A 14,235-nucleotide genomic window follows, 5' to 3' on the forward strand; every position below is an offset into this window, starting at 1 on the left:
TGTGAATAAACTGACAGAAAATTAGTAAGAAATTCATTTAATGTTTTTATCTTTGTGCTCCTAAACGTTGCTTGAAATTAAGTTCAAATTAAATCTTTGGTATTACTGTACAAAATGTATATAAAACTTCACAGCTTCACTTTAAAGTAGTTAGTAGTTTTATTCACTTAGCTGGCATACTGATAAATAGCATTGTGCTTAATTGGGGAAGCTTTCCAGAAAAGAGACTAAGCACAACAAACTTCATTTGCTAGAAAAAAAAAAAAAATGTTCAAATGGAACATCTCTTTCCTATAATCAGTATAATTGTTATGGTGAAAGCTTTTCAAGGCAGTTAGCAGATGCAGCCAGGTGATTTTTAAAACAGTTATATGTAATGCCCTGTTTTCCACTGGTTAGGTGGTTTCTTTATATTGCTATTGAAGCTTAAATGGTCAAGCCTAATTATTTTTGGTTCAGTATTGATTTCACGGTACTAAAAAAAATGGCAGTTACACATATTTTCCCCAAATAGATCTAAAATGGGCTTAATGATGTAGGATTTTTAAAAATGTTAGAGAAAGAAGAAAATGAAAATGTGTTATCCAGTGCTATAAAAGCTCGTTCCAACAAGTTTTTCCTTAAAATGAAAAAAAAAAAAAAAATTGTTCTCAGAAATAAGCGATGAATAAAAGCTGCATTTAAAATAAATATCTTTGTGTTTTCCGACATGAGAAGCCTTGACATTTCCTCTATTGCAGCGGACATTTATTCCATTGTAACATTTGCTTCCTTTTATGGTTTAGTTAAATGGAACCTTGAAAACCCAGATTCAAGCTCTCCTACAGTGTTTCCATCCATAGAACTGTTCATTGTATCCCAAAAAACACGCAGAGATGCCTTCCACTCCACCATATCACCTGCCATCTGCCTAACAAAGTGAGGACAAGAGAAATATATGCTTCCCGTCTCAACAAAGAGTGAGGGAAACACGATCATTAAAATTCTATGTAAAATCAGCTATAAGAAAAGATGCATCTGAGAATATTTTCTATTCACAATTTTAATACTTTACAATTCTAAATCTATTGACTAAGTAATGGAAATGACTTTGATATTTTATATTGTGTTATATTTATTTCTTTAAGCTTTAAACAATATAATTGCAGGAATAACTGATTCATAATTTTAAGGACAATATCCAAGTGGTAAATCAGAATAATTTACAAACCGAAAACGAAACCATCTGCCTAAATAAACAAGCAGAATTTCAGGTGAATTTCACTTATATTTTGTGGTTTCCTCAATTTACTCTTGTATGAAAAATTATTTACTGTTATAATTAGAAAATAACAGTTTAGAAGGTATTTAGTGGTAAGCATATAAATAAGCTGGAATAGCAGTAATAAGCAGATGTTAATAAAACTAATAAAATACACAAGTACACACATTTACATTGAATGTCATTTAAATAATTCCAACAACATTTTAAAGCAGCCATGTCTCCATGTGTAGAAATTGTGTAATTATTTATGAAATATGCAAACAACTGTATTGGATTTCAAATGAGTACTTACATTTTTCTGTCGCCATAATACTTAGGTTGTACCAAGCACTGATTTCCCGATCCAGTGAGTTAGTTGTAGTGATTGTGCCATTATCATCGATATTGAACACTTTGCTCCTAGTAATAGAATACCTGAACCAAAAGGAAAGTATACCTTAATGTTTTTATTCTGTCTACATAACAGTGTTACATAATAGTCTTTAAGCAATAAGATGTCTTATTCAGTGCATGTCCTACATAGCCAATATATAATACTGAACAACTTTTAAAATAGTGTATTCCGGGTATTTAAGATTCAACTCAGTGGAGATAGGAAAAAAAAATGTAACCTGACTTTAGATTTTAATTGATGGATGCTAACTGTAAACACATGTCACCCATTCTCATGTCAAAAAAGAATGTTAATAAATTAATGACTAAAATAATGTCAAAAGCCATTTGGGAAATGAAGAGAAATGCAAATAAGTGGGGTAAAAATTAATGATTGTGAATCATTTTTTTCTATGAAATAAATTAAAATACATCTTCAGCCTACAGTAGTATTGATCTCTTTCCTATGTCACAGGTGTTGCTTGCAGATCTGTTCATTTTACTACACTTACTTGACGTGATATTTAACAAATGTTTTTGTTTGCTTAAAAAGTAAATTTGATAAAGAGTAAAGTCCATATAGTAGATAGACTTTTAATTCTTTTGGGAAATCTGAAAGACTTCTGAAATCTGGAACCTGGAATCAGGAATCCAAAAGATTTTATATACATATATATATATATAACGTAAAATATATATACAATACATTATATATGACATATATTTTACATTTTATAATACATATTTTATAACATATGTAAAATATATGTATTATACAATACATGTATGTTTTATTATATATTATGTATGTATGTATATATGTGATATATTACATCACATGTATCTATTATATATTATGTATATTTTTCATATTATATGTTTTATATATATACACATGTAAAACAAAAGTAAAATATAATAGTTCTAACGTGCTTTTAGATTGATTGTGCATCGAAGAAAGCCAAGTTACAAAGTTCCCCCATTAAAAAAAAAAAAAAGAAAAATGACCTCCACCTCCACAATGAAAGAAGACTTTGAAATACTCAGCGTATCTCATCTACATGGAAATAATTAATAATAAAAATTAAAGAGTAATAATAACTAGGGTTCAATAATGACTTATCATTGCATGTATATTCCTGAAGACTTTGATGAGATATCAATGAAGTTTGCCATAATTATATGGCAAAGATGAGAATATTTTAATTTTGAGTTCAAAAGTTTCCAAAAACATTATACTACTTTGTAGATTGGTATTCAGATAAAGATTCAATAGAAATTACAAATAATTAAGCTTTAGAGGAGTTCAGTTTTAACTGTACCCCCATTTAAAATATTTATAAGTATTTTCCCTAAATATCCTGAAGTGGTTGCATTTCACACATAATAGATTTTTTGACAAAATTATACAGTGTTTTAACAGTTGTTATTTTGAATTAAACATCTAATCCTATTCTGTAAAATGTCATTGCACATAAAGCCCATTTAAAGTTTGATAGGATGTTACAGTCTTTAATAGTTTAATGCACATCTGTTAGAATTTAGGAAGAAGAGCCACATAAACAATAACTGGTTCAGGTCTCATTAATTAATTAAAACAGAAATAAAAGTATATGTAGCCCTCTAGGATGTGATATAAACAGTGATGTGTAATATGCATCATTTTTCTTAACCATTTTTAGAAACACAAATTCTCGTTATGTAAATTTTTCTCCCTCACTCCACCTTCACTGGACAAAATTTGTTTGGTTTAAGTTTTAGTTAAATTTTACATATATGTAAAATACATACATATTTTTCCCATTTTTAAATCTAGGGAGACAAACATCAGAAAATTCATAAATATGTAAACAGCTGACTTATTTAGATATGTTCCATCATCACCTCAGCAAAATTAAAAATTTGGAATTTTCCCACTAATCCAATTAAAAACATTTTAAAATAATTTTGGACTTACAGAAATATTGCAAAAATAGCACACAGGATTTCTACATGCTCTTCACTCAGTTTTTTCTAATGTTAAAATCTTATATAAAACTTTAATCGTATTAATAAATTAATCGCTATAATGTAATTAATCAAACTACAAACTACAGTTGGATTTCACAGTTTTTTCCACTCTTATTCTTTTTCTTTCACAATCCAATCTAGAATCCAATATTGCCTTTCATTTTCCTGTGTCCTTAGTCTCCTCCACAGTTCCTCAATGTTCTTGTCTCTCAAGACTTTGATGCTATTGAAGAGTATTGGTCAATTATTTAATAGACTGTCTCTCAGTTTGGGTTTGTCTGATGCTTTCTCATGATTAGACTAAGGTTACATATTTTTGGCAGGAATAACAGACGTGATATACTTTCTCAGGCTATCATATCAGGGGAACATGATGTTCATCATATCTCATGAATGGCAATATTAACATTGAGCACTCGATTAGGTGATGATGACCCCATTTCTCTGGGGTAAAGTTGCTATTTTTTTTTCTTTTGTAATTCATAAAGATCTCAGGAAACTATTTTAAAATGTTCTGGTTTCTCCTCAAGCATTTATTCACTAATTTTCAGTATCCATAGATGAGTAGTGTTAACATTTTTGAATACTTTCATTCTGGAACCACAAGATGCTCCAGGATAATCTTGTCTTTTCCTTACAACAACTCTGAATTCTAGTTATCAGATGAGTTGCAGTATCTTTGATTGGAGAGCAGCATTAGAAAGCAAGATCTAGGTTTTAAGAGTTTCCATTGCTTCTTGAGTTTCATTGTATTTAGGTCCTTTGAGCAGACATCAACAGGAAATATATGTATGTATACTCATGCATACAAACACATCTAGATTTATTTCCATATAATTCCTTCTGTCTGCATATATACTAAGAGGGTATTAGTGTATCATACCTCAGATTTGAATCCAGTGCCACACTTTCATGTAACTTTTCTCATTTTTTTATTTGTAACCATTTCCTTTGACAATAATGAATCTTACTCTTATTATCTACAATATATTTACTCATGTGTTCAATCCCAATATACATGCAGAGTAACACTGCAATCCCTAAATAGTAACCATGTAAAAAAATATACTCAGTATGTAGAGTACATTTCTTCTGAACAGCAATTTTTTTTGGTCTCTATATTTTGAAATGAAATACCCTCTTCCAAAATTACTTAGGTTGTATTTTCCTAATTCCTCTCCGTTTGATTATGTTATTTGTCTATAATATAATAAAGTACATTTGCAGTAGTTTGCCTTCAATTTTAGGAACATCTCCAAAGTTCTGTTTGATTTTTTGCCAGAGTTTGCACTAATTAGTATTTTACTCTATATCATGAAGAATTCTGTGAACTTGGACAAATGAATAGTCATGTGTCTGCCATCACGTAATGAGGCAGAACAATTTTATCACCCTCCTTTCCTTTGTCATATGTTTTTAGTTTAGGTACCACAGGCTTTGTTTATTTTTGTTTGTTTATTTTTTTAAAATCCATTCACCTCTTGAAGGACATTTGAGTCAATTCCAGTTTTTGGAGATCATGTATAAAGCTGCCATAAATGCCTGCATACAGGTTTTCATGTCAAAATAAGTGAGTATGTTTTCTAGGCCTGCTGCAACAAAACACCACAAGCTGGGTGGCTGAAAACAATAAATTAACTCTATTAGAGTTATCAAAATCAAAGCATCAACAGGGCCATGCTTCCTTTGAAGCCTGTAGGGGTGAATCCTTCCATCTTGTTTCTAGCTTCCAGTGATTTCTGGCAGTCCTTGCTATTCTTCCGCTTGTAGATGCATTGCTCTGATCTCTGCTTCAGTTGTCACATGGCAGTACTCTCCCAGTGTCTATCTTCTTATGGGGACACCAGTCGTTTTGGATTAAAAACATACCTGCTCAGGTGTGACCTTATCTTAACTATTTACCTCCAAAATAACTCTATTTCTTAACAAGGCCACATTCGAGTGTACTGGATGTTAGGACTCAGCTTGTGTCTTTAGGACACAACTCGACCCAAAACACAAAGTTTCCTTTTTTCCTGGGTAAATGATTGGGAGTAGGATTGCTGGGTGTTATTCAGTATATGTTTAATTTATAATAATCTTGTATCTTTCTACCTTGATAAACTCACTTATTACTGGGCATTTTTGTGAATTTTATGGAATTATCTAGACAATAACAAGCCATCTGCAAATAAAGAAAACTACATTATTTCTCTCCAGCTTGTATGTTTTTATTTCTTTTTCTCACTTATTGCATGGCCAGGACTTCCAATATTATAGATTTGGATTGGTGAATACATTGCTACCTTGTTTCCAATCTTAAGGAAAAAGTGCATAATATTCCATAATTAAGTATAATATTAGCAGCATTCTTTTGTAGATACTCTGTATCTGTTTAAGAATCTTCCCTTCTATTCATATTGTGCTGATAGTTTTTACAATAAATTAATTTTGAATATTGTCAAATTTTTTTTCTTTGTCTATTGAGATGATATATGACTTTTCTTTCTTAATCTGCCAATATGGTAATTTACATGAAAATATTTTAAAATATGGATGCATCCTTGTATTCCTGGGTGCACTCCAGTTGATAGGGATATACTTTCCTTTTCACAAGTAGCCGGAGTTACAATTATTTGTAAAGAATTTTTATATTTGTTTATGAGGGATCTTGATCTGTAGTTTTCTTTGCTTGTGACATATGGTAGAATTTATAAGTGGCATCAATTTTTACTGGAACAGTTCTTTGTTTTTGTGAAGGTTTTTAACTGACTTTTTGGTGATATATATATGCTTGTGTGTACGCATGTGTATGTGTACATATTTATGTGGTTGTATATATATGGTTGTTTGTAAATATATATATATGTGTGTGTGTGCTAAGGTTATTTATCTTTTAATATAAATTTAGTGGATTCTCTCAAGAACTTCATCTAAATGTATAGGCATAGAATTGTTCAAAGTAGCCCTATAATCTTTTTAATGTCTGTGGGATCAATATATGTGCTCCCTTTTTCACTTCTGATAATAGTAATTTTTGTCTTCTCTTTCTCTGTTTGTCCCTTGGTCTTTCTCAATAGAGATTAATAAACTTTAGCAATATTTTGAAAGAATCTGCTATTGGTTTCATTATATTACTCCATTGCTTTCAATTTCACTGCTTGTGATCTAATCTTTTCATTTCCTTTTTTTTCTGTTTGCTTTGGGTTTTATTTGCTCTTTTTTTTTTTTTTTTTTTTTTTTAACAGGAAAGAATACGCTATCTTTCTCACACTTACAAAATACTTCAAAATTTGACTTTAGGCTTAATTTAGAAACTTCAATAATGTCCAAAAAGTGAATCATACTCATTGATAGCAAAAGAGTAATCCTTGTATCTGAAGTCCAAAAGAGTTAGGCAATTTTCTTAGTCATCACAGACAGCTATTAAAAATTACCATAGACTGAGCAGCTTATAAACAACTGATATTTATTTGTCACATTTCTAGAGGCTGGAAGTATGAGATTATGATGCCAGCATGATTGGCTTCTGACAGGAGCCCTCTTTCAGTTGCAGACTGCTGACTTCTGTGTCCTTACAGGCAGAGAGAGGCTGAGAGAGCTATCTGGGTTCCCCTTTGCAAGGGCACTAATCCCATTCATTAGGGCTCTACTTGTATGACTTGATGCCTATAGGCCCCACCTTCTTGTACCTACCTAATACAATTTCATTGAGATTTAGGATTTCAAATATGGGACCCACCTTCTAATACCATTTCATTGGTGTTTCAGATTTCAAATATGAATTTTGAGGGACGTAAACATTTAGTCCTCTGAAATAATACATAGTCTTAGTGATAAAATAAAAAAATTAAGAATAATTTCTTACGAAGTTCTTAATAATTTTGTGGTAGAAATTTTATTACAGATTGTTTGGGCTCCTCTAATTTTTACCACACTAGGCTCCTTAAAACAATTCTATCATCTCACTTTCAAGTCTAAATATCACATGTTCCATCATTTCTGTGCCCCATTTTTTTTAATTGACATATGGTTAGTTACTACAATTCATATAAAGGTAGATCTTGCTTCTCAAGCTTTTACGACCTCAACTACAGCAATAATATTTTGTTAAACCAGTTTATTTTTCCCACCCAAGACTTGACGAAACTGAGTTTGGGAATTTCCATCCTTTACAGAAACAGCAGGTGATTCTTACTCAGTAGGAAAAACGAATATGAGTTTAATGAATTGGGGCTAATTTACTATGTTTAATATGTGTTAGTGTTTCTCCCAAAACAAAGAAACATCCCTAAGGCTAAAATACAATGTCCTAATATTTCTTCTGGTTTTCATAGCTTTTACCATGCAGTGAGTATTAAAGAAGAGATATTATCAAATTAAAACTCAAATTGAAATCATTTTGCATTTTATGTTCAAACATTTTGGAGATCTTTTGCTTACAAAGAAAAAAGGAAATAAAGAAACCCCAAAAGAAACCTCCTGAAATGTGCAGAAGTGGATATTTTCATATGCATCTGATTTTGTTTTTATGATGTATTTTGAATGTTTGTTAAATCAAGCTATATCATATGGAAAAAATATCAACAATATCAACAACAAAAACTGCTATATCCTCAGTGATCCTAACATATGTACAAAAAGCAATATTATTTAAAGCCACTTTTAAATGAAAAAACATCTGTGAAATCATTAAAATGTATTTTTTGATGGATACAAGTTATTTTAAAAAGTTATAATTGCCAGTATAAAAGTGAAAATTATTAGCTAAAATATTTTCATACTGAAGTAAGTAGACACCAATGGTGATACTATAAAATACAAAACCTTTTAAGATTTGGTTGCACCTTATGTTTTTCTTCATATATATGTAGCATTTTCACATGTAGTAAGCATGCAGTTCTTCATTGCGTATTATTGTGCTTTAAAATGTATGCAATGTTATTATCTCTGCATCACAAGCATCATAAATTATAGTTTATTCACTTGTATTCCTAAAATTGTTTTCAATACTTTATTATAAATGATAACATATTGAATATCTTAATCATCAAAGCATTTTTTAACATGCCATATTATTTAGTGTTCCCTGAAGAAAAATGAATAGGTATTTAGATATACTTTTTAAAGTAAATAATTGATATGCACTTATACAATTACTAAAATATCTATGACTAAGAACTATATATGCATATCAGAAGGCAACATTTTATGAAATGAACTATAATGGAAAAGTGGGAACCTTTCTTGGTATCAAAAACTAAATTGAGCTTTTTCATTGAGCTACTGCAAGACCTTCGCAGAGCCAAGCAGTAGCCAGCATTTTAATTAATACATGAAGGTTTATGGAAAATAGATGAATAAGGAAAGGTGTCAGAAAAATAATTATGCAACAAGTTTTGTTTTTTTATGCCCAACCAGACTATACCTCAAATACTGAAACAAACACACAAAAAATAAAACAAAGGAAAATAAATTATAACATAGTAACTGAAAATAACAGACTATTTTAATAGGTGGCAAATATTCGTTTAATTGTAATACAATAACAGATTTCTAACCCTTTGAACTCCTTTAAGTGGTATTCTGTAAAACACAGGTTCCCAACCCCCAGGCCATGAACTGCTACCTGTCCATGGTCTGTTGGGAAACTGGCTGCACAGCACGAGGTGAGGGCAGGCGAGCCAGCCTTACTGTCTGAGCTCCGCCTCCTCTCATATCCGGGGCAGCATTAGATTGTCATAGGAGCAAGAACCCTGTTGTGAACTGTGTATGTGAGAGATCTAGGTACAGAGCTCTTTATGAGAATCTAATGCCAGATAATCTGAGGCAGAACAGTTTTATTCCGAAATCATTCCCCTTCACCCCACCAACCATGGAAAAATTGTCTTCCACCGAACTGGTTCCTGGTGGCAGAAAGCTTGAGGACCACTGCTATAAAAGTTTTCCCAATTTCTGAATATCATTTCAAGTAAATAGTATTTAAATAAGCCACTTGTTGTTGTTGTTGTTGTTGTTGTTGAGACGAAGTCTTGCTGTGTTGCCCAGGCTGGAGTGCAGTAGCGCGATCTCGGCTCACTGCAAGCTCCGCCTCCCGGGTTCACGTCATTCTCCTGCCTCAGCCTCCCGAGTAGCTGGGACTCCAGGCGCCGCCACCTCGCCCAGCTAATTTTGTTTTGTGTTTTTAGTAGAGACGGGGTTTCACCGTGTTAGCCAGAATGGTCTCGATCTCCTGACCTTGTGATCCGCCTGCCTCAGCCTCCCAAAGTGCTGGGAATATAGGTGTGAACTACTGCCCCCGGCCTTAAATAGGCCACATTTTGATCAGCTTTGTTTCAGCTCTAATTGGGGATTTAATTTTTTTTTCTCTTATCTCCTTTCCCCAATTAAGAGGGAATTATAATGCACTGAATTTTAATTGGTAATTGCCTCTTTCTTGTATGTGTTTGAAATCCCCAATTTTACTGCATCTTAACTGACATTGCGGTTCCCTATTTTATTTAAATTGTTACAAATTAAGTATGACATACAGAAATGTAGATACAGAGGCTGGGTGCGGTGGCTCAAGCTTGTAATCCCAGCACTTTGGGAGGCCGAGACGGGCGGATCACAAGGTCAGGAGATCGAGACCATCCTGGCTAACCCGGTGAAACCCCATCTCTACTAAAAAATACCAAAAACTAGCCGGGCGAGGTGGCGGGCGCCTGTAGTCCCAGCTACTCTGGAGGCTGAGGCAGGAGAATGGCGTGAACCCGGGAGGCAGAACTTACAGTGAGCTGAGATCCGGCTACTGCACTCCAGCCTGGGCGACAGAGCGAGACTCCGTCTCAAAAAAAAAAAAGAAAAAAAAAAAGGAAATGTAGATACAGATATAACCTTGTTTAAATTTGCATGCAGGCTAGGCGCGGTGGCTCACACCTGTAATGCCACCATTTTGGGAGGCTGAGGTGGGTGGATCACGAGGTCAGGAGTTGGAAACCAGCCTGGACAATATGATGAAACCCCGTCTCTACTAAAAATACAAAAATTAGCCCGGCATGGTGGTGCATGCCTGTAGTCCCAGCCACTAGGAAGGCTGAGGCGGAAGAATCGCTTAAATCTGGGAAGCAGAGGTGGCAGTGAGCTGAGATTGCACCATTGCACTCCAGCCTAGACAACAGAGTGAGACTCCCCCTTAATAAAAAAAGAAAGAAAGAAAGAAAGGAAGGAAGAAAGAGAGAGAGAGAGAGAGAGAGAGAGAGAGAGAGAGAGAGAGAGAGAAAGAAAGAAAGAAATTTTATTTTTAATCTAATTTATATTTACTTTTTTATTAATGCAAAACTGACCTTACAGACATACCTGATAGGAGATTTCCTATTGTCTGGGTCTGTGGCAGACACCACGCCTACAAATGATCCTTGTGGGGTTTCTTCAAAAATTTCAAATATGTAATACGGAAGGAGGAAAAGAGGAGGCTCATCAACATCTTCCACCTGGATCTTAATGAAAGTGGTGGAAGCTTCAGTGTGGTATTTCATGAGCTTCTCATCAACATGATGGTTTTTAACTTTTGCTCTAATACCATAGTGGTTCTGGTGCTCAAAATTCACTTTCTGCAAAGAAATACAATGTACACAGAAGAAATGGCTTTAGTAACCCAAGATACTACTTAGAAAAAAAGTTTTACCTGTTAAAGTAAGTCTCAGTGGCCTTTCAGTTACCTTTTTCTTTTTATGTACATGGATCTCTCTGATATAATTGTTAATCAGGCATAAAACATCTGTGTGTATATTGTCAGTTACCTATTTTAGTTTGGAGATAAAATTATACTTTTGAGGGCATAAACATCTAAGGAAACTGAGAATTAATTTCCTAGTATTTAAGATATTTTCCAAAAAGTTTTCTTCTAGTAGAATTAAAACAGTGTTCTGCATATAATTCAAAAAGCTCTGTAATAACTATATCATCTCTAAAATCCTTTTCTCCATAAAACAGAAATTACAGGTTCTCATTTCAATTATTTAATGAATTAAAAATTAACCAGCTACACAAAATAGGATATGTTTTAATTTTGCATTATTCTGCAAGGCAAATAATTTTAACATATCTACCTTTTTTAATATAACTATTCCTTCTTGAGTTTCATGATTAGTAATAATGTCAAATGTCTGTGAATCATCCTCTTCAATGCTATAATCCATTTCTGCATTCTCTCCTATGTCATTATCATATGCCATGATTGCTCCTATAGAAGTCCCAGTGGGTGCAGATTCAGAGACTGTCAGGCGGTATAAACCTTTAAAAACAAAATTTGAGATATTTTGGATAAATACTTAACATGGAAAACTTGCAATTATAGCATTCTTTATTTATGATCTCTAGGGAATCCCATACCTACCTTTCCCAGTTACTTGTTCTTAATCTTTCTTTTTTCTTTCTTTCTTTTCTTCCTTCCTTCCTTCCTTTCTTCCTTCCTTCCTTTCTTTCCTTCCCTCTTTCCTTCCTTCCTTCCCTCCTTCCTTCTACCTTCCTCTCTCTCTGCCCCCATATATAGTCTCTTTTCCTTTTTTTTTGAAATAGAAATACTTTCTAATATCTCATTTGAGCATCTATCATCATCTCTCAAATATATCTTAGGAAAGTCTATCACCAATATTACTTCTATTTACATGTGTGTCTCCTCAGTGTTCATGTTTTATTTTTTATTGTAACCTTCAACCATACTAAATTAAATTCGACAGAAATAACTTTCAATTTTACTCTAACATTCCTGATACCTGAAGTTACTGAATGAATATACATGTGGAATAAAGGTGGGAGAGTCTGCATGCAAATAGCTGAGTTCCAAGAAAAATAGTTTGATTCTGAGAGCTTCTGAGGGTCTGAGCCTGCATTACATTAGCCATAGAGGAAATGCAAGGACATATATAGATTGAAAAGAGTTGGTAAATGAATGTAATAGAAAAAATATTTTGTAGTCAAAGATGACTTAGTTGATTTGGTCCTGAGAAAATAATTGCAGATGTATTTTAAAAACATAAATATAACTATACATTGCTGGGATTTTTTAAATTTTATTTTTCAGGAGTAACTTGAATAAAACTGATACAGAACTACACTATTTTTAAATGATTATTTGCAATTGCATTTTCATCCATGTCAATATATGACATTATTCGTGTCAAGCAGCGTCAGCAAACATGCAATATTTTAAAAAATGAAACTCCTTAGAATTCTAAGGAGTTCTAAAAAAGTTGCACATATAATAAAATTCTTCTTTAAAGGAATTCCTATTTCCTTTAGAAGCATGGAGGAGGCAGTCACTTCAAAGACTGCACTTGAGACTTTAATTTTTAAGTGGGATAAATGTTATTTTTAAAGTGTTAATATTTTACTACATTTTAGAGCAGATGTTGAAGATTGACTATGTAGTAGTGCTTTTTACATTATAGAAAAATTAAAAGAATTGTCTATGCTATTGGAAAATTAAAAATCACTAAGACATTAATCTGCAGAAAACAATGACATTGCCATGAACGTGAAAGCGAATGTTTAAAATTTAAATGTTATTGAGTTTATATTAAACTATTGGCCTTCAAAATGAAAAAGAACTGAAGTATTTTCCTCAGTCAATATTTTGTCTATACAATTTTCCATACTTTCAAAAATTATTTTTTTGAACACAATTTTTACAAGGCCCTGTCCTAGAGCAATATATATATATATATATATATAAGCTGCCACCATCAGCTCATATTTTTGACGATAAAACAGACAATAAATAAGAGCTACTGGTATATATGAAGGTAGTATTCTGATGGAATAGTTTAAAATTAATGATAAGGTGTAAAGTATTCACTGTAGATTTGACTTTTGGATAAGAATTGAAGAAAGGAAATGAATATCTGGGGAAAAATAATTTCAAGAAGAGGAAAAGCCAACGAGTCTGGAGTGTTCTGGGAAAAGAGAGGAGGACAGTTGCCTGATGTTGGCTTCTTAGTAAGCAAAGGGGCAGATAGAAACACTAAGGTTTCAAGAGGTAATGAGACAGGACTGGACAATGGCAGATTACTTCAGACCATTAGGACTATTTAGGTGATACTAAACCTAAGGACTTTTATATCTGTGAGGGAGATGGGAAGACCTTCAAGTGATATGATCAGATGTGCATTTTTAACAAGATCATAAAGCTGTGATGAAAATAAACTAAAGGAGAACAATAGTGTAAGCAGAGAGACTAGATGAGAGCCTATTGCACTAATAGAGACAAAATAAGATGGTGGCATGAGCCAAGGTGCTAGAGATGTAGTTGGTGGTGTTCATGTTTTGGATATTTTCTAAGGCAGAGACAACAGCATCTGCAGATAATTAAATTTTCACTCTGAGAAAAAGAAACGTAGAAAAAGTAGCTTCAATTCTTTATGCAGGGAAGGAAGAGGGTATGTGTGTGGGTGTGTATGTGTATGTGTGTGTTGTGTGTATGTGCATTTGCTCACAGAATGTTGAAAGACAGGAGCTATCAGAATTGTGGAGGTCATCAATTCAGGCTGAGTGAAAAATTATAGTTGACTTGAATATGGCCACCATAACCTGAGTGGGATCACAAATTCTTCACAACAGTCGTGTTTCTA

The 14,235-nt window shown here is 32.9% G+C and overlaps 1 protein-coding gene across 1 annotated transcript in view; it reads right to left on the bottom strand.

Moving 5' to 3' along the window:
- CDH19 (cadherin 19) overlaps positions 1–14,235 on the bottom strand; it is a 112,038-nt gene that overhangs the window by 38,842 nt on the left and 58,961 nt on the right. Inside the window, 3 exon segments of the mRNA XM_033175280.1 lie at positions 1,557–1,678; positions 10,964–11,217; positions 11,716–11,900. Coding sequence (XP_033031171.1) covers positions 1,557–1,678; positions 10,964–11,217; positions 11,716–11,900 — 561 coding nt within the window.

This window comes from Trachypithecus francoisi, unplaced genomic scaffold (genome assembly GCF_009764315.1).
Source record: "Trachypithecus francoisi isolate TF-2019V2 unplaced genomic scaffold, Tfra_2.0 Contig01474, whole genome shotgun sequence".
In the NCBI taxonomy this organism is placed as follows: Eukaryota; Metazoa; Chordata; class Mammalia; order Primates; family Cercopithecidae; genus Trachypithecus; species Trachypithecus francoisi.